At 40.7% G+C, this 21,847-nt stretch overlaps 2 protein-coding genes and 1 long non-coding RNA gene across 3 annotated transcripts; all 3 read right to left on the bottom strand.

Annotated features, from left to right (window-relative positions):
• Positions 1–741: 741 nt before the first annotated feature.
• Positions 742–13,011, bottom strand: LOC125377812 (sodium- and chloride-dependent glycine transporter 2-like). Its single transcript, XM_048391846.1, has 8 exons — positions 12,912–13,011; positions 12,010–12,134; positions 9,413–9,525; positions 8,243–8,371; positions 7,412–7,511; positions 6,512–6,612; positions 2,784–2,954; positions 742–2,038 (listed from the first exon to the last, which is right to left on the bottom strand). The coding sequence occupies exons 1-8, from the start codon at positions 12,947–12,949 to the stop codon at positions 1,937–1,939; spliced, it is 879 nt and encodes a 292-aa protein (XP_048247803.1). The 5' UTR covers positions 12,950–13,011; the 3' UTR covers positions 742–1,936.
• Positions 13,012–14,082: 1,071 nt separating this feature from the next.
• LOC125374727 (sodium- and chloride-dependent glycine transporter 1-like) lies at positions 14,083–15,592 on the bottom strand. Its single transcript, XM_048386015.1, has 3 exons — positions 15,252–15,592; positions 14,734–14,866; positions 14,083–14,262 (listed from the first exon to the last, which is right to left on the bottom strand). The coding sequence occupies exons 1-3, from the start codon at positions 15,524–15,526 to the stop codon at positions 14,083–14,085; spliced, it is 588 nt and encodes a 195-aa protein (XP_048241972.1). The 5' UTR covers positions 15,527–15,592.
• Positions 15,593–16,082: 490 nt separating this feature from the next.
• Positions 16,083–18,018, bottom strand: LOC125377811. Its single transcript, XR_007219833.1, has 3 exons — positions 17,945–18,018; positions 16,374–16,490; positions 16,083–16,209 (listed from the first exon to the last, which is right to left on the bottom strand). It is a non-coding gene; the product is annotated as an uncharacterized LOC125377811 (long non-coding RNA).
• Positions 18,019–21,847: the final 3,829 nt, after the last annotated feature.

Genomic DNA, 21,847 nt, shown 5'->3' with positions numbered 1-21,847 from the left:
TGTAAGCTAGCAGCTAGCTTTCCAAATGGGTATCCAGTCCGCGCAAGACAAGCAGATTTGAAACAAGTCATATCGAAACTGGCCTCGAGTCGCCTTCATGTCGCTCTTATTATATACTGCCCTAAAGAAACTTTCCGAATCAAGCAACATCTGGAACGACCAAGCCTGAATCAATCATGGTTTGTTTGTTTGTTTGTTTGTTGTAAACCGCCGCCTTCATCACTATTCCAGCTTTACGTCTCTGCACCCAATGCAAAGTAAAAGTCTTCAGAAAACTTGGCAAACACATATTATTCCGATTGTTTCATATACGCTAAAGTTACATGATGACACGAGGCTGCGTATACAAAATACTTTCAAGTGTCAATCATGTAACATTATTTTCTTATGGCTGAGACCCGTGAAAATTCCGGGTAGAATAGGTCTTCAGCAACCCATACTTGCCGTAAAAGGCGACTATGCTTGTCACAAAAGGCGACTAACGCGATCGGGTGGTCAGGCTCGCTGACTTGGTTGATACATGTCATCGATCCCAATTGCGTGGATCGATGCACATGATGTCAATCACTGGATTGTCTGGTCCAGACTCGATTATTTTACAGACCGCCGTCATATAGCTTGAATATTGCTGAGTTCGGCGTTAGAGAACAAACAAACAAATCTAATGGCTGAAGAGCATGCCCCAGAGTGGGGACATCCGCACTATCGTTTTCTTGCGTGGAATGTATTTCATTTGAAAATTATTGACGTGAGGCCAAACCTTTTTTTTAATCAGATCATGAATATCGGTATTTCTGTGTTAACATTGTTCAATATTGTATTACTACAACGGATGTGATCGAAAATGTTATTTCTCTTGTCTTCGTTTGATGTTGTTACATAATATTCATAATTGCGTGTGGGTGACCCAGTTATTGGCCAACGAGTAACCAATCAGCGATGCAAAAAAAGGCGTGGCGATATTTCAGGTACAATATATGTGATATTTTACATATCAGGATCTGTTTTCAAGTGTCGCATTTATCTCCATGAAAACATCAACAAGGAAATTATTCCAGCTATTGGATTTTAGATACATTTACACACTTGTTAGTGAAGCCGTTTACACAAATTAGCCCTTGGATTGGTGAAGCCTTTATACTTTTACCAACGTTTACAGAAGTTGAGGGGCTGGGATTTTGTTTTGCAAGATGGCAATTGAAAAGTATGACTTCCTGGCGGACCAAAAGTACCCATACACACACAATTGTGACTTATAAGTAACATGGAACAATAAACAACCTATGTATATACATATATCACGTGCACAAAATAGAATTGCGATTTTTTCTTTTTTTGGTTGGGTGAATAACGAGGAGCATCTAGCATACCATAGAGTTTGGTTTACAGCACAGCACTCGACATCGGATGGCCATAGCCGATTGTGAACAGATAAAAAGAGCATATTTTGAATGGATATCTCAGTGTATGTGACACAGTGGACATGCGAACTGTGAGCGCTATAATAGTGTTAAGTTATTGAAGTTTTAAATTCAAAGACAATAAAATAATACAAGTGAATAGAATACCCTTCCATAATTAAGACAAATGGAGACCTTAAACAATTCCGTCGATATTCGTTGAAATTGTGTGCAATTAACTTTAAAAAAGCGTGAATAACTTAAATTCAAGAAATATAATGCAAAACAAACATATGCTATTACATCGTCAACTGTAGTATGACGATGTGTTTGGTAGTCGATGTTGTTGTTTGAGGCATTGTAACCATCAGTGTACATGTGTCGGTGATAGCAGCACCAGATGCTGATATTTACAGAATACAATGATACTTTTAATTTGAGCGTCGTTTCTTGTCATTTCAAGTAATTGTTTTAATTTGTTGCATACCGTCTTTACGACCGTATATATGTGCACGAACGTGAACAATATAATAGAATCATAGCATTGTTTCCATTGTGTCCTCATGGGAAGTATCTGAGGCAGACGAATTCGAAGAAAGTCCCCACTTTGTTTTCGGTTCGAACGACTTCTTGAATTTCTGGAAACAAAAACAGAATGATATGTATTAGACATAAACAGTCCATACAGACATTTAGGATTAAATAGATGCATTAACACGATATTTATAAGAGGAAAGGATGACAAATAAGAACAATGATAACAATATTAAATGTATAAATAACACCCTCAAAACCACGCCTGCATACCAGACCCGTGAAGATTCCGGGATAGAATAGGTCTTCAGCAACCCATGCTTGCCGTAAAAGGTGACTGCTTGTCGTAAAAGGCGACTAACGGGATCGGGTGGTCAGGCTCGCTGACTTGGTTGAGGCATGTCATCGATCCCAATTGCGTGGATCGATGCTCATGACATCAATCACTGGATTGTCTGGTCCAGACTCGATTATTACAGACCGCCGTCATATAGCTGGAATATTGCTGAGTGCGGCGTTAAACAACCAACCAACCAACCAACCAACCAGCCACGCCTGCATACTTTTTTTATAGGATTCTATTGCCCTCAACAATCTACCATAATTGAAAGCAATGTATCCACCATAAATACAACAGTTTTCTTTATCTTATGCCTCGTCTTACTTGTGATATTAGTTGGAAACAGTTGAGTGAGTGAGTGATTTCGTTCAGCGTCTAAGACAGCAATATTCCAGCATGATACACACCGTCGTGAAATCATGACACACAAACAGCGAAGTCACAAATTCTCACACAGAACCGACCATGCACTGGAACACCGAATTACATTATGCAAAAGGTCGTCTCACCTCTTTGATTGTATTTCCCTCTGTTTTGTAAACCGTCCAGATGAAGACAACAGGTAATGGCATGAGTGATGCACAGGATATCATCCATCCAAGTCCCGTGGCCCAGGCAGGATAGATGTAGTCTCCGTACTTAGGGGGTCGGTAGGAATAGAGGGAGTAGCCGAAGATGATCTGTAAGAAGGATCACGCACAGCACACAAACAATGCAGATTATTATTATTTGAATCTACATCGTTATAGGGATATATCTGTTTAGTGTATATAGTGAATATACTGTACATTATTTCTATGGTTCAATCAATACAGTTAATTAAAACTCAAACAGTATATTTTAGAAATATATACCATGTGCTCAGTAACAGTAATGTAAAGTCAAGGTTTGCAAAACCAGAAGTAAGACATCTGAAATATCACCGAGCCTTACAGGTATTGGTACATACAAGTATATGTCAATTATGAAGTGAACCTTTATGTTTCAATGCGACATTCCACATAGATATATAATAAGGACACTGATGTATGCGCAATCAGATTTGTCCTTGTGGCATTGATTAAATATAAAACGTCAACCTCAGAGAATAGCCAGTCTCGATTTTCCACAGAAACAGGTTCCATTTCTCATAAAATTGATTAAAAAAACTGATTACCACTGATAATCAGTAATGAAACACGGTTTTCCCGAAATAAGTGAGCATGTCCTGCTCTACTGGTACAATGGCAAACAGTGGCTTTCACCTTTATACCGATAAATACATATACTGTCACTGTCACCTGTATACCAATATAAACATATACTGTCACTGTCACCTGTATACCAATATAAACATATGATGTCACTGCCACCTATATACCAATATAAACATATAATGTCACTGTCATCTATATACAAATCCAAATATATAATGTCACTGCCACCTATATACCAATACGGGCGGTCGGGTAGCCTAGTGGTTAAAGCGTTGGCTCGTCACGCCGAAGACCCGGGTTCGATTCCCGACATGGGTACAATGTGTGAAGCCCATTTCTGTCGTCCCCCGCCGTGATATTGCTGGAATATTGCTAAAAGCGGCGTAAAACAATACTCACTCACTCACTCTATACCAATACAAACATATAATGTCACTGCCACATATATACCAATACAAACATATGATGTCACTGCCACCTGTATACCAATATAAACCTATAATGTCACTGTCAGCTATATACAAATCCAAATATATAATGTCACTGCCACCTATATACCAATACAAACATATAATGGCACTGCCACATATATACCAATAGAAACATATGATGTCACTGCCACCTGTATACCAATATAAACATATAATGTCACTGCTATCTGTATACCAATATAAACATATAATGTCACTGTCACCTATGTACCAACACAGACATGTAACACCAGTGTCCCTGACATACCAACACAGACATGTCACACTGTTGTCATCTATATGTCAACACAGACATGTCACACTGCTGTCACTTATATACCAACACAGACATGTCACACTGTTGTCACCTATACCAACACAGACATGTAACACCAGTGTCCCTGACATACCAACACAGACATGTCACACTGCTGTCACCTATATGTCAACACAGACATGTCACACCAATGTCACATATATACCAACACAGACATGCCACACTGCTGTCACCTATATGTCAACACAGACATGTCACACCAGTGTCACATATATACCAACACAGACATGTCACACTGCTGTCACCTATATACAAACACAGACATGTCACACTGATGTCACCTATATGTCAACACAGACATGTCACACTGCGATCACCTATCTACCAACACAGACATGTCACACTGCTGTCACCTATATGTCAACACAGACATGTCACACTGCTGTCACCTATCTACCAACACAGACATGTCACACTGCTGTCACCTATATGTCAACACAGACATGTCACACCAGTGTCACATATATACAATCACAGACATGTCCCCACTGCTGGCGACCGCCTCCGTGGTCTTGTGGTAGAGCGTTCGCCCGGAGAGCGGAAGGTCCAGGGTTCGATCCCGGGCCGCGTCATACAAAAAGACGTTAAAAGATTGTACTTGTTGTTACCCTGTCTGGCGCTCGGCATTAAGGGGCTAAAACAAGGACTGGTCGGCTCGGAGTCAGTATACTGTGTCTGAGTGGGGTATTCATGCTAAACTGCGGCATGGTATCTCAGTGAGCTAGCACTATAAATCGGCATCAGTCCGGACTAGTACAAGCAGCCACACACACACATACACGTGCATGCACGTCGCTATATAAGTGCAATAATCTTGGACGCGACGTTAAACCCAATTTCACCTCACCTCACACTGCTGTCACCTATATGTCAAAGAGACATGTCACACCAGTGTCACATATATACCAACACAGACATGTCACACTGCTGTCACCTATATGTCAACACAGACATGTCACACCAGTGTCACATATAAACCAACACAGACATGTCACACTGCAGCCACCTATGTACCAACACAGACATGTAACACTGCTGTCACTGACATACCAACACAGACATGTCACACTGCTGTCACCTATATACCAACACAGACATGTCACACCAGTGTCACTGACAAACCAACACAGACATGTCACACTGCTGTCACTTATATACCAACACAGACATGTCACACTGCTGTCACCTATATACCAACACAGACATGTCAAACTGCTGTCACCTATATACCAACACAGACATGTCACACCGCCGTCACCTATATACAAACACAGACATGAATCGCCGCTGTCACCTATCTACCAACACAGGCATGTCAAACTGCTGTCACCTATATACCAACACAGACATGTCAAACTGCTGTCACATATATACCAACACAGACATGTCAAACTGCTGTCACCTATATACCAACACAGACATGTCACACCGCTGTCACCTATATACAAACACAGACATGAATCGCCGCTGTCACCTATCTACCAACACAGGCATGTCACGCTGCTGTCACCTATCTACCAACACAGGCATGTCACACTGCTGTCACCTATCTACCAACACAGGCATGATACAACGGTGTCACCTGTATACCAACACAGACATGTCACACTACTGTCGACTATATACAAACACAGACATGTCACACTGCTGTCACCTATATACCAACACAGACATGTCACACCGCTGTCACCTATATACCAACACACACATGTCACACTGCTGTCACCTATATACAAACACAGACATGTCACACTGCTGTCACCTATATACAAACACAGACATGTCACACTGCTGTCACCTATATACAAACACAGACATATCACACTGCTGTCACATATCTACCAACACAGACATGTCATACTGCTGTCACCTATATACCAACACAGACATGTCACACTGCTGTCACCTATATACAAACACAGACATATCACACTGCTGTCACATATCTACCAACACAGACATGTCACACCGGTGTCACCTATATACCAACACAGACATATCACACTGCAGTCACTGACATACAAACACAGACATGTCACACCGGTGTCACCTATATACCAACACAGACATATCACACTGCTGTCACATATCTACCAACACAGACATGTCCCACCGGTGTCACCTATATACAAACACAGACATGTCACACTGCTGTCACTGACATACAAACACAGACATGTCACACCGGTGTCACCTATATACCAACACAGGCATGAATCGCTGCTGTCACCTACCAAAAGGAGTCCTGGACAGACGTATTTTAGGCAAAAGGTCATGACCCGAGGAAAGGTCTTCTCCCACATCATGTCGATAATCCTCTCCAGTCTGTGAGTGCCTACAACACACACTCGACTCCTGGTATCTCCAATATATCGCTAAAGAGGGGGAGGTCGGGGTTCGATCCCTGGTTGGGTCATACCAAATGACGTTTAAAAAGTTAGTACTTGTTACCCTGCGACTGCGACATTGTATCTCAGTGGGCTGGCACAAGAAAACAGACTTTAGCCTTGACTCGTACAAGCAGCAACGCACACACGTGCATGAACATGCAGCTATTGAACCATGCCGTGACTCTAAGAAGATATGCATGAATAATAAATACATTTAGACTTATAGAAACCTGTCAACAAAGGACATTAACAACTAATCTATTACAGATTCATATTAAAACTAGTATGTAATCATAAAATATAACAATGCACAATAAAAACGGGCTACAGTTGGGCCAGGTCAGTTAACGAAGACTTTGAGTCAGTGAATGTATCTGAATATTGTGGCTCGTGTATGAGGAAACAAAAAGTGGATTTGGTGGTTACAAGGTGAGATACATCTTTTCTGCACAACACAATGCACTCGCTTATTCAGTTTGCTCCCAGGGGCGGTCGGGTAGCCAAGTGGTTAAAGCATTCGCTCGTCACGCCGAAGACCCGGGTTCGTATCCCGACATGGGTACAATGTGTGATGCCCATTTCTGATGTCCTCTGCCGTGATATAGCTGCAATATTGCTAAAAGCGGCGTAAAACCATACTCAGTCACTCACTCAGTTTGCTCCCGTGCACACAAGATATGCACCGTGGGATAAAGTAAGTGTATTGATAAATCTTAGAGCTTCCCGCAAACAAAACATTCTTACCATAGACCCAGCTGACAACAAAACATTCCAACATGCCAAAGACTGCAATTGAGGGGAAAAACGCATACCAGTCCACCAAAGTAAGAACATAGATACCGCCCTGTAATACAAAAATTTCCGGCCTTTATTATACGAGACAAACCGTCAGCTAAGAAGCCACGTGATTGTCAGAAAGACAAGATGTATATTTGGCCTCCTCTATCAAGCTAAGAATTTATGAGCACATACATGTATCATCATTATGGTCATATGTAAAACCCACTGCAGTTCTGAAAAGATTAAAAGGAGATTGGTACCAAATGCAACACCCTGAGCGTAATAGTATTGAGAATACGCCTTTACATCGAAAGTGTTTACCTAAATGTGTGTCATGTAATGTCTCAAAATAGGGTTAGAGTAGCTTCCCTTTGACAAAGGGCAGTTACACTAGCAGACAGACCGATGGATTGCCGCGAAAGGCAAGTAACAACAATTGTTGTTTTGCGTATATGTTGATTCGCCACTGTATAAGAAACAAATTTCAGTTGGGACTATATTGGCTACTGTCACTGTCCAAATGACACATCACTTACCCTGTGACGTTATAAATATTAATGCGCGCATTCCAGGAAAACTCGCAATGTTTCGGTAATATTTGTGAGAGGGGGAAAGCGATTTTAAAGCACAGAATTAAAGAATGACAATATGTGATAAAGAGGTTATCACGCTCGCAAAGGCTCGCTCAATACAATGTTTATTCCTAATGCAGGATATTAACCATCCCCAAACTCACTCGCGTGATAACCTCCATGGTTCACTGAAAATCAAAGATAACAATGTAATGCTATTCACCTGTGTCATGTAAAGGAGGCTAAATAACGAGCATGGAACAAGGACCATGGCGATGACCAGCCACCGTCGGCGTGCTAGACTGGGGTACTGATCTGACAAAGCTGTAACGGCGATCTCAAGACATGGAACCTGCATGTACATGGATGGAAGGGAAACATATTATTAAAAGGGACAAAACCCGTACAAAAGCCACAGGAAATATCTGCTAAATCTGGGAGCATGTAATTATGAACCTTGATCAAATAGTTATGCTACCAGGCGAAAAGGTGAGCGCATCCTGCCCCACCGGCGGTACCTGACACATGCAGAGGCAAGGCAATTGTTCACCTGAAAACCACGGGAACATATGGTACAAACCAAAATGGTGAATTGCACTTGACATCGTTCTTGTCACTGATACGTCAAATAATGATTTCTCTATGTTATACAATAGTTTCACTGAAGTGACTGTCCCATAATAAACATATATTACACCTAATGGTTGTTTGTTGTTGCATGTCAGTATGTCAGCTCATAAGAATTGAGCTTTATCAGGGCGTCTGTAACTAATGAACCGCCTCCGTGGTCTAATGGTAGAGCGTCCGCCCGGAGAGCGGAAGGTTCGGGGTTCGATCCCTGGCCGCGTCATACCAAAAGACGTTCAAAGATGGTACTTGTTGTAACCCTGTCTGGCGCTCGGCATTGAGGGGCTAAAACAAGGACTGGTCGGCTCGGAGTCAGTATACTTACTGTGTCTGAGTGGGGTATTCATGTTAAACTGCGGCATGGTATCTCAGTGAGCACTATAAATCGGCATCAGTCCGGACTAGTACAAGCAGCCACACACACATACACGTACATACACGTCGCTATATAAGTGCAATAATCTTTGACGCGACGTTAAACCCCATTTCACCTCACCTCACCTGTAACTAATGGAGTATGTACCAGACAAACCACTTCTTGATAGTATGAGTCGTTGGGGTACATCATTAAATAATCGATTTAACCCAGTCCATTTAATCGCCTAAATAGCTGATATAGGTTAATGGATACCAATTCTATCCCAGAATTCCACGAGACAGTGTTGCGACTACCGATTTGCGATTTCCCATTTCAAGAACACACAGAACTAAGGAGACAACGCTCTTTCACAGATTCCTCGAATTTCATTCGGAAATTATTTGTTACCATCGAGTCGATTCCGAGGGTTAACAGCATGAGAAAAGTCACGGATGACCACAGCTGAGGTAAGGGGAGTGAAGCCACGGCTTCGGGGTACACGATGAATCCAAGGTTGAATCCTAAACAAATGGGAAAAAGAATGACAATACACGTCTCACTGATGTTATACACATAATTCCTGATTTTGTGCCAAACATTGTAAACATTATTTTGCAAGTCATCCGTAAACAGTTTATCATAGCAGCGACATACGTATTAAAGACATGACATGTTTTTGTAAGCGATAATATGATATCACATATAGCTTTAGCATGTGATTCCAAGACCCGTGCAGATCCGGGGTAGACTAGGTCTTCAGCAACCCATGCTTGTGGTAACAGGCGACTATGCTGTCGTAAGAGGCGACTAACGGGATCGAGTAGTCAGATTCGCTGACGTGGTTAAGCATGGCATCGATCCCAATTGCGTCGAACGATGCTTACGATGTCAATCACTGGATTGTCTGGTCAAGACTCGATTATTTACAGACCGCTTTCATATAGCTGGAATATTGCTGGGTGCGGCGTAAAACAACAAACCAAACCAAAACCAAACCAAGCATGTTTGCTTATGACATCTCATTATGTTTCACCACTGTTAACTAAAAAGCAAAATGGCCATGTCATCAAAATTCCAACATGGCCATGTTACTGCACTATATCAATATTCCAACATAGACATGTTACTGCACTATAACAGTATTCCAACATGGCCATATGACTGCATTATATCAATATTCCAACATGGCCATGTTACTGCACTATATCAATAGTCCAAAATGGCCATGTTACTGAACTATCATCAATATTCCAACATAGACATGTTACTGCACTATAACAATATTCCAACATGGCCATGTTACTGCGATATAACAATATTCCAACAGGGCCATGTGACTGCATTATATCAATATTCCAACATGGCCATGTGACTGCATTATATCAATATTCAAACATGGCCATGTTACTGCACTATCGTTGGTTGGTTGGTTGGTTTGTTGTTTAACGCCGCACTCAGCAATAGTTCAGCTATATGACGGCGGTCTGTAAATAATCGAGTCTGGACAATCCAGTGATAAATATCATGAGCATCGATCCACGCAATTGGGATCGATGACATGCATCAATAAGGTCAGCGAGCCTGACCACCCGATCCCGTTAGTCGCCTTTTACGACAAGCATAGTCGCCTTTTACGGCAAGCATCGGTTGCTGAAGACCTATTCTACCCTGGATCTTCACGGGTACTATCAATATACCAACATGGCCATGTTACTGCACTATATCAATATTCCAACATGTCCATGTTAATGCACTATCATCAATATTCCAAGATAGCCATGTTACTGCACTATATCAATATTCCAACATGGCCATGTGACTGCACTATATCAATATTCCAACATGGCCATGTTACTGCACTATATCAATATTCCAACATGGCCATGTTACTGCACTATATCAATATTCCAACATGGCCATGTTACTGCACTATCATCAATATTCCAAGATACCCATCAAGCATAGTTGCCTTTTACGGCACGCATGGGTTGCTGAAGACCTATTCTACCCTGGATCTTCACGGGTACTATCAATATACCAACATGGCCATGTTACTGCACTATCATCAATATTCCAACATGGCCATATCAATATTCCAACATGGCCATGTTACTGCGCTATGTCAATATTCCAACATAGCCATGTTACTGCGCTATGTCAATATTCCAAGAAAGCCATGTTACTGCACTATCATCAATATTCCAACATTGCCATATCAATATTCCAACATGGCCATGTTACTGCGCCATGTCAATATTCCAACATAGCCATGTTACTGCGCTATGTCAATATTCCAACATGTCCATGTTACTGCGCTATTTCAATATTCCAACATGGCCATGTCACACCAGTGTCATCAATATTCCAACATGGCCATGTGACTGCACTATATCAATATTCCAACATGTCCATGTTACTGCGCTATTTCAATATTCCAACATGGCCATGTCACACCAGTGTCATTAATATTCCAACATGGCCATGTGACTGCACTATATCAATATTCTAACATTGCCATGTCACACCAATGTTTTCCGTATTCCAATATATCCCAATTGCGTTGATTGATGATCATGATGGCAATCACTTGATGAGTGAGTGAGTGAGTGAGTGAGTGAGTGAGTGAGTTGGGTTTAACGCCGCTTTTTAACAGTATTCCAGTTATATCGCGGCGTGTCAGCTTAATGTGGGAGGAAAGCCCGAAGTGATGCAGGTCTCAGACGTTTTCAACTTTGGTGAAACCCACGAGCACGGATATGGTGCTGACAAACCTAGAAACATAATCGGGGTGAACCGGGATTCGAACCCACGATCATAGGTTTCTGGCGTGCCCAAGGGACGCAACTCTGCACAGCGAATCGCGGCGCCTTAGACGACTGGGCCACCCGTGCCCCCTCCCCTCCCCCGCAATCACTTGATTGTCTGGACCGCCGTCACATATCAGGAATATTGCTGAGTGCTGAGAATTAACAATGAACTTCCTAACCAAACAAAAAAAGCATTACCTGATGACTGAAACGCCTCAACAGTCACTCCACGCAGGTGGGCAACGTGACCCATGATGGCGAAGAAGGCAAGCCCAATATACACAGATGTCAAAGCATCAACAGCAACTACACTCAAAGCATCCCTGGGAGGAAAGAAAGCTTATGTCTCTGGATATAGGTCTTAATAAATGCATAAAATGTATCATTTTGTTGATGTGTTTATACCCTTGATAGTCATTGTTCAGAATAGCCAAGTTCTGTAAAATGTCTGCACTTTATTTAACCATTTTAAAGGGCATGTAATTATAAATACTACGTTTGATGATAATCTGTGTTAATCTAATATAACCGTGCTTATTGGCAAGTGTCACATTGACAATTACGTATGATGAAATCTAAATTAATCATAACCATATACTAACTATAAGTTAAATCCAAATCAATGCATACATTCTTCCGTGTAATTTATGGCACATGTCGTTATATTGGTTGTTTTGTGTCTAATGGATTTCGAGAATTACTTTATACATCTTGAGGTATTACTTTCGGAATCTCCACAGAAACACTTCAGTTGTGTACATTTTACAAGAAATCATACAGATAACATTCTATTACGTTCACACTTCAGTCCAACCTGTTATATAAAGTGTTGTTTGAGAACATTGATTCATTTCTGTACATTTGATAATGTGTCATGAAGAATTTGAATATTTCATTTATTATGTAATTGACATGCTTACCCTTTTCGCGAACATCTGGTGTCATCAGTGTTTTCAGTATTAATTTATATCATTTTGACCGCTTATGTGCGGATAACCGAGGCTGGATATTCTCAGGTATTGACATTTTATATTTAAACTTTAACAAACTGGCATTAACTGTAATAGGAATGTAGGAAGTCAAACAATAAAGATAGCCACCTGAAACAATTGTTCTTGATCTTGTTGTGTCCAGCCATTGTTATCAGACATCCAAACGCAGTTCCGATTGAGAGCAAGGACAGGTTACAGGCCTCAATCCAAATCTACAAATGGAATTATTGCGTTGTTTTTAAACACCGCACTTGGCAATATTTTCAGATGTATGACGGCGGCCTACACAATGGTCAAGTCTGGACCTGACAAACCAGTGATTGATCTTGTGAGCATCGGGCCAAGGCGACGGTTATAATGACATGCAATCAAATAAGTCACCGAATGCCAGTTATAACATGTATTCAGCGCAAAAATAAGAAACGGAAAATATATTAAATGTAATTAATTCCTTCATGACACATACAAAATATTGGAAACTTATAAGGAGTTAAAACCGTTAAATATATACTTGTAACAATGACTGTTTCTAAATGACTATGACTGTTTCTAAATGAGTATCTATGAACGTTTATTACACAGTCAATGGTATAACAGTTGGTGAGGTGAGATGAAATGGGGTTTAACGTCGCGTCCAGGATTATTGCACTTATATAGCGACGTGCATGCAAATGTGTCTGTGTAATTGTGTGTGTTTGTGTGGCTGCTGGTACTAGTCCGGACTGATGCCGATTTATAGTGCTAGCCCACTGAGATACCATGCCGCAGTTTAACATGAATACCCCACTCAGACACAGTATACTGACTCCGAGGCGACCAGTCCTTGTTTTAGCCCCTTATGCCGAGCGCCAGACAGGGTAACAACAAGTACCATCTTTTAACGTCTTTTGGTATGACGCGGCCAGGGATCGAACCCCGAACCTTCCGCTCTCTGGGCGGACGCTCTACCACTAGACCACGGAGTCGGTCGTATAACAGTGGGGACATTGGAGTAGCCTAGTTGTTAAAGCGCTCGTTCGATTCATTACATGGGTTCACTTTGTGAAGCAAATTTCTGATGTCCCAAGCATTTTCGGCATATGAGAAAATACCGAGTACGAAACGAGTCATGTTGGGATAAGTAATGCATTATCTACCATAATTTTCAACAACTTCTCTTGTATCCACCCATCAAAACTCTGCTCACTCTTTACTGTGAGGGAGCACGGGTGGAAAGTCGCGTACATGATGCTTCAGTTCAACCGTACGATCTCATGTTTATCTTATGTTTATGAAGGGGTCAGATCAATTCACATACAAATACATCCTTCAACATGACCGTCACCTCAGGTTCCAACAGCCTCTCAAAGTGTGGGTAAATGAAGAAGTATATCCCATCAGCTGAGCCCGGAAGTAGACAGCCTTTGATGAGGAGAATTGTGATGAGAATGTAAGGAATACCCACTGTGACATACACCACCTGTTCCCATGAAAACAGACCTTAACACAAGTGTCCAATACTTTTATCATATAATCTGTGTTGTTTTTCAATGTAAGACATTGACGGTTTATGACTTTTGTTTGTTTGTTTGTTGTTTAACGCCGCACACAGCAATATTCCAGCTATATGACAGCGGTCTGTAAATAATCGAGTCTGGACCAGACCATCCAGTGATTGATATCATGAACATCGATCCATGCAATTGGGATCGATGACATGCATCAACCAAGTCGCCTTTTACGACAAACATAGTCACCTTTTACGGCAAGAATGGGTTGCTGAAGGTTTATGAACATTGTGGACATTCACAAGACTTTTGTATAAAATAGCCATGTTCACGTTAAAAGACTTAGTCTATTTCGTGAAAAGAGTCATTTAATGTATCCCCAAATTGTTCGTGCCCAATGGTTAGAAGGTGATTGAGGCAATGATGTATGTTGATTCATTTACCTTTCCAGAAACCTTGATCCCTTGAGACAGTAATAAGAACACCAGGACATACATGATAACCAGACACCCACATATAGGCCACCGTATGTGACCGAGATGTTCCAGACCGTCAGTAATCTCCAAAACCCGGAATCTGTGTAAATAAAATAAAGATTCCGTTTGGGTAAGTGAGTGAGTTGGGTTTAACGCCACTTTTAACAATATTCCAGTTATATCGCGGCGTGTCAGCTTAATGTGGGAGGAAAGCCCGAAGTGTTGCAGGTCTCAGGCGTTTACCACTTCGTTGAAACCCACGAGCACGGCCTATGTGAAGCTTCAGACTTCACGAGACATGATATAGTCCAATTTGACAATTGTATGAAATAGTCTTTTTGTCATATAGATTCACGTTTCCAGTGTGTCAAATCACCTCTATTTTCACATGGTTTTACTTAACTCTTAGGTTTATGATAAGCGATCTTCTTTCAAATAATCCAGATTATACTTTACATTAGTACAAAATGAAATATCCCTCTCACTTCCAGAATTCTTCAGCCGACGTCATCCCTTTCAAATGCATTGTCTCATTAGCAGAGACAGAAGAGTTGTGAATGACCCTTGTTGCATTGTTTACGGCAACTGAATCATCGTCGACGTTGATGTTGTTAGATATACACGACTGCGAGTTCCATGGATTGTCACAATGAGTCCAGGGTATATTTGGAGAGAATGAGTAGTAGAAGTAGTAGCAAATCCAGGCAAGCAGAGCAGAATAGAAAGCGCTGTAGAGCACGTTAATGAGGACTTGCCCCATTCCGATACCTGGATAATAGATAGAGTTTATTCGCTCTTGCCTGTATCCTTGTGACACATGGTGTAATATGACTATGTGTGTATGATCGTTTTTCCTAATATATTGTGTCCATAATGCTTTTGTTTATTTGTTGTTTAACTTCACACTCAGCTATTTGACGGCGGTCTGTAAAAAATCTAGCTGGACCAGACAATCCAGTAGTTGATATCATGAGCATCGATCCACGCAAATTGGATACGACATGCATCAACCAAGTCAGCGAATCTGACCACCCGATCCCGTTAGTCGCCTCTCACGACAAGCATAGTCGCCTTTTACGGCAAGAATGGTCTGCTGAAGATATATTCTACCCCGGTTTCACAGGGATGTAGAGCCGCATAGCGTTCTAAAGGTATTCTGAGTGAGTGAGTGAGCGGGTTGGTTGGTGGGTGGGTGGGTGAATGAATATATATATTAACACGCCCCCGCAATATCATACGCACTATTGGGACACTAAGATCAGTTGACACGTTGACATGTATTAACCGTTAACGTTTGCGTACATGCAGTACCTTTGAAAGGTGGACACAGGTTCCAGACTTTGATTGGTCCACTCTGAGAGAACTGACCAATCACCATCTCCAGAAACACACAGGGAATTGCGCAGATAATCGTGAACACGAAGTATAGTAACAGCATTGCCCCTTCAAGGCAATATTTCAAAAACATAAATACAGTACGTCAAACCTTCAATAGATTCAGAAACGCAATTTTAAGAATCCACTGGACAACTATTAAAACAAACTGAACATTTAGTGTCTTTAATATAATTTCTTTACGACAAGGTCTGAGTTTATTAAATACCAACCTCCGCCATTTCTCATACACATGTACGGGAATTTCCACAAGCTTCCCACCCCTACCGAGTATCCAAGAATGGTCAGCAAATAGTCCAGGTGGGAACTCCAAGTCTCGTGATCCATTTCTGTCGTATAACAAACAGCTATTAAAACCATTGCGTGTATATGTGTTTGTTTGTTTGTTTGTTGTTGTTGAGAGTATAGTAGTTCCTCTGCATAAGAAAGATAATATATGATGTCAGGAATAACGCTGATGGATGTATTTGGAAAGTTGATGACAACAGTTTTTTAAATGAACGACTCAAGACTTTTGCGGAAGTTTATGATTGTTTGTTTGTTGTAAAACGCCGCACTCAGCAATATTCCTGCTATTTGACGGCGGTCTGTAAATAATCGAGTCTGGACCAAACAATCCAGTGATTGGCACCATAAGCATAAATCCACATAAGTTGGATCGATGACATGCATCAACCAAGTCAGCGACCATGACCATCCGATCCCGTTAGTTGCCTCCTACAAATATTGTCGCCTTTTACAGCAAGTTAATCTAACCCGACTCTTCACGGGCTATAAACAAATGCATCCAGAGCCTTAACTCTTTATTAAAAATAATTTACGGGGCAAACTTTTGAACTCAGTCTTGACAAGTACCTCTCAGATAAGCATGCGAACTTTCGTTCATGTAACTTGCAGTCAGTTGAAAAGCACGTAGCAAGGGACATAACTCTGTAAAACAACGACTGAAGGGGCCAATTTTCGACAACTCAATTTTCACAAGAATCTCTCAGATAAGCATGCACACTTTCATTCATGTAACTTGCATTAAGTTGAAAAGCACGGAACAAGGGACACAACTCCTAAAATATGAATGAAGGGACCAATTTTCGAACTTAGTCTTGACAAGTATCTCTAAGCATGCAAACTTTTATTCGTGCAATATTCCAGCTATATGACGGCGGTCTATAAATAATCGAGTCTGGACCAGACAATTCAGTGATCAATATCATGAGCATCGATCCGCGCAATTTGGATCGATGACATGCATGGATCAGCGATCCTGACCACCCGATGCCGATAGAGGGACAAGCATAGTCGCCTTTTACGGCAAGCATTGGTTGCTGAAGACCTATTCTACCCCGGATTCTATCATGGACTTACGATATCCTCTTATGGGGACAATAATTTCACACTACGTCAACCCCCTTTGAGGATACAGCCAGTAACAAACTACTCGTGTTATCAGTAATAACTTCAGAAGAGCAAAACAACTATCATATATGAAATTTTCTTTGTCTGAATAAAATCAAGTGGACAATATTTAGTTATAACTGAAACGTGTACATTTCCTTCTACATGATATACACCCTCACATCCAAAAGGATCGAAATCCCTTCATGACTAGATCGATATACTAACGATTCCACGTTAAATTGTAACTCCATCATAAATTTTACAGAGAAGAAATAACACAAAAAGTGATTTCTTAAAGCTAAGGTTGACCCATTATCAAGATGTGGACATCGACGTGCATTATTCCAACCTTTCTTTATGTATAGTTATTTAACGACAAAATACTAACCAACACGTATCTCCGTGTATCCTCTCCAGAAATCAGTTGTTAAACAGAGAAAACAATTCGAGCCACAGTCGCATTATCGTGTCAGTTACAGTGATTATGCAGATATATCTCCATCATCAGAAAGAATTTGATTCAGACATGAACGTGATGCAGATGCATGATTGGTTGGTTTGTTGTTTAACGCCGCACTCAGCAATATTCCAGCTATATGACGGCGGTCTGTAAATAATCGAGTCTGGACCAGACAATCCAGTGATTAATGTCATGAGCATCGATCCGCGCAATTGGGATCGATGACATGCATCAACCAAGTCAGCGAGCCTGACCACCCGATCCCGTTAGTCGCCTCTTACGACAAGCATAGTCGCCTTTTACGGCAAGTACGTGTTGCTGAAGACCTATTCTACCCCGGAATCTTCACGGGTCTGCAGATGCATGAAACATACAACCCACCACTGTGAAATTGCATATGACGTGATACAGCGAACGGTTTTACACATATCAATATTGCTAACACAGAGTATTTATTATAAAAGGTAAGTGGTGCCGTCTGTTACTTCAAGCACTATGATTCAATATGTAAAACGTTCTCATATCATTGTCCATTTGTTATAATTCAATCTTGAGTTACACGCTGTTATAATGATTGTCATTTTCTATATCAAAACGATTCGTACAGTTAAGGTGTATTATGACCCAATGCATATATGGTCAAATGGTCTAATAGTTATCATCTTGATGTTGGAGACCAGGGCGGTCCACTTGATCTGGTGGGTGGGGTTTGGCTGAAGCTGATCTGAGATGACGGTTGTTCTTGTTGTTTGTTGTTTAACGCCGCACTCAGCAATATTCCAGCTACGAACGGTCGTCTGTAATTAATCGGGTCTGGACCAGACAATCCGGGCATTTACATCCTAAGAATCGATCCTTGCAATTGCGATACGATGACATGCATCAACCAAGTCTTGGTTGGTTTGTTGTTTAACGCCGCACTCATCAATATTCATGCTATATGATGGCAGTGTGTAAATAATCGAGTCTGAACGAGACAATCCAGTGATTAATATCATGAGCATCGATCCACATAATTGGGATCGATGACATGCATCAACCAAGTCAGCGAGCCTGACCATCCGATCCCGTTAGTCGCCTTTTATGAAAAGCATAGTCACCTTTTACGGCAAGCATGGGTTGCTGAAGACCTATTCTACCCCGGAATCTTCACGGGTCTGGGATCGATGACATGCATCAACCAAGTCAGCGAGCCTGAACACCCGATCCCGTTAGTCGCCTTTTACGACAAGCTTAGTCTCCTTTTACGGCAAGCATGGGTTGCTGAAGACCTATTCTACCCCGGATCTTCACGGGTTCGATTATTTGTAGACCGCCGTCACTTAGCGAGTGTGTGTATGGTTTTTATGCTGCCTTTAGCAATATTCCATCAAATCACGGCGGGGGACACCAGAAATAGGCTTTACACATTGTACCCATGCCGGGAATCGAACCCGGGTCTTCGGCGTGACGAACGAACGCTTTAACCACTAAACTACCCGACCGCCCCATGCCGTCATGTAGCTGGAATATCGCTGAGTGCGGCGTTAAACAACGAAAAAAAAAAAACACCAAACGGGATGAAGATAAGGGACGAACCCCGAGAGAACAACGTCTTGATTTCAGCATGTGTGATTCTAGTTGATGAAATGATGGTAACCTGATGGGACGGTCGGCTGTGAGATGAACTGTCTGACAGATATGACGGATTAGGATTCGTTTTTGTCGGTTCCTCTTACAGCCGACCATCACATCATAAACAGTTAAAAAAGAAATTTTACATTGTGTAATACAAGAATAATCATTGAACCTAATAAACACGTGGATTTGTGCATGTCTATTAAATATATGGACCCCTGAAGATCCGGGGTAGAATTGGTCTTCCGCAATCCATGCTTGCAGTTAAAGGTGACTATGCTTGCCGTTATCACTGGATTGTCTGGTCCAGACTTGATTGTTTACAGACCGCCGTCATATAGCTGGAGTATTGCTGAGTGTGGCGTTAAACAAGGCCTCTTACGACAAGCATGATGTGAATGCAAACTGATACCTGACAGTATCATCAAGGCAAAAAAATATACAAATCATTATACATTAGCATATATATTATGTCTCTATTACGACTGTAAAGCTTATCCTATATAATTATGGTTTTTCAATTCTTTCTGCACAACAGCTGTAGATAGATAATTGCCGTGAGAGGCACGGTTCTCGTCATGTCACACTGGCGTCGGGTGAAGAGTGTCCATACACAATTTGGAAACTGCGTCGAGGATTGTCTTAACGATTTACTTCATCTACTTTGTAATGTAAATAAAGCAACACAACCATGTACATAATCGCAAGAAACCTTTGCTAAAATTTGAGTCCATTAAAATATTCCGACAATATAAACTTTGGTAAAGATACACATCAAATTGCGTGGGTGCTCATGATATCAATCACTGAATTGCCTGGTCCAGACTCGATTATTTGTTGGTTGGTTGGTTGGTTGGTTTGCTGTTTTACGCCGCACTCAGCAATATTCCAGCTATATGACGGCGGTCTGTAAATAATCTTCCCGTGAAGATTCCGGGGTAGAATAGGTCTTTAGCAACCCATGCTTGCAAAGTCACGTGGAAAGATTCACATCAAATTCTAAACGTCGACGCCACACAGTAATCTTGTTTCAATTTTCTGCTGGAACAGATTCATACGGAAGCCTTTTAGGGCCAAGTTTTTCCGATATTATCTTGAAATTTCAATTTGAATACTAAGTTGAAATTTCAAGATACTATCTTGAAATTTCAAGAAACTAAGTTGAAATTTCAAGATACTATCTTCAAATTTCAAGATACAGAAGATGAAATTTCAAGATACTAAGTTGAAATTTCACGAAAATAATTAGTCTACATCCTAAGATGTAAAAATACGTTTGAAGTGAATAATCTTGAAATATCAACATAATATCTTGAAAATTCAACTTCTGTTTCTTGAAATTTCAAGATTGTATCTTGAAATTTCAACTTATTTCAACTTATTATCTTGAAATTTCAACTTATTATCTTGAAATTTCAACTTAATATCTTGAAATTTCAACTTCTGTATCTTGAATTTCAAGATAGTATCTTAAAATTTCAACTTAGTATCCTGAAATTTCAAGATAGTATCGAAAAATCGATTTTTTAATTTTTTTCAAATGGCCCTAAAAGGCTTCCGTAGATTCCACAGTAAATAAGAACAAATTATATTGTACGGAAGCCTTTTAGGGCCATGTCCCAAAAAAATTCATATCCATTTTAACTGGAAGTTTCCACTTAGTATCTGGAAATTTCCACTTAATATATGGAAAATTCCACTTAGTATCTGGAAAATTTCACTTAGTATCTGGAAATTTTCACTTACTAACTGGAAATTTCCAATTAGTATCTGGAAATTTCCACTTAAATGCTTTAAATAGTCAACAGCTATCTTGGAAACCTATTAACCTCAAACTATGGAGAGGTGTGTTAACATCATTCGAACATACGTATGTTTAGGTTTGAGGAATAAAGACATTCTATATTTTCTGGCTCATTTTCTGACAAGATTTTGATAAGTGAACGCACACTGAAAAAAAACTTGGTCAAAGCTGGTTGATGTCGCTCTCCTCATCTTGTGTGATCAAGTCTCTGAGTTGTTTCACTTTTATCAACTCGTGGTGATATATTTGATATCAAAAGACACTTGAGTGAGATTTTATTTATCACCCAATATCATTCTACACGAGGAAACATCCAGAAAACACTGCCTGGCTAAGAAGCTCTACTTCCATCAGCCATTGTCATAATGACGTCAAAGCCATTGTTACGTGACGTCATAAAGTATACTGAA

The sequence above is a fragment of the Haliotis rufescens genome, unplaced genomic scaffold (assembly GCF_023055435.1).
Source record: "Haliotis rufescens isolate VD_foot unplaced genomic scaffold, xgHalRufe1.0.p SCAF_10, whole genome shotgun sequence".
NCBI lineage: Eukaryota > Metazoa > Mollusca > Gastropoda > Lepetellida > Haliotidae > Haliotis > Haliotis rufescens.
The sequence above is the reverse complement of the archived record's forward strand: the minus strand, read 5'-3'. Positions and strand labels throughout refer to the sequence as shown.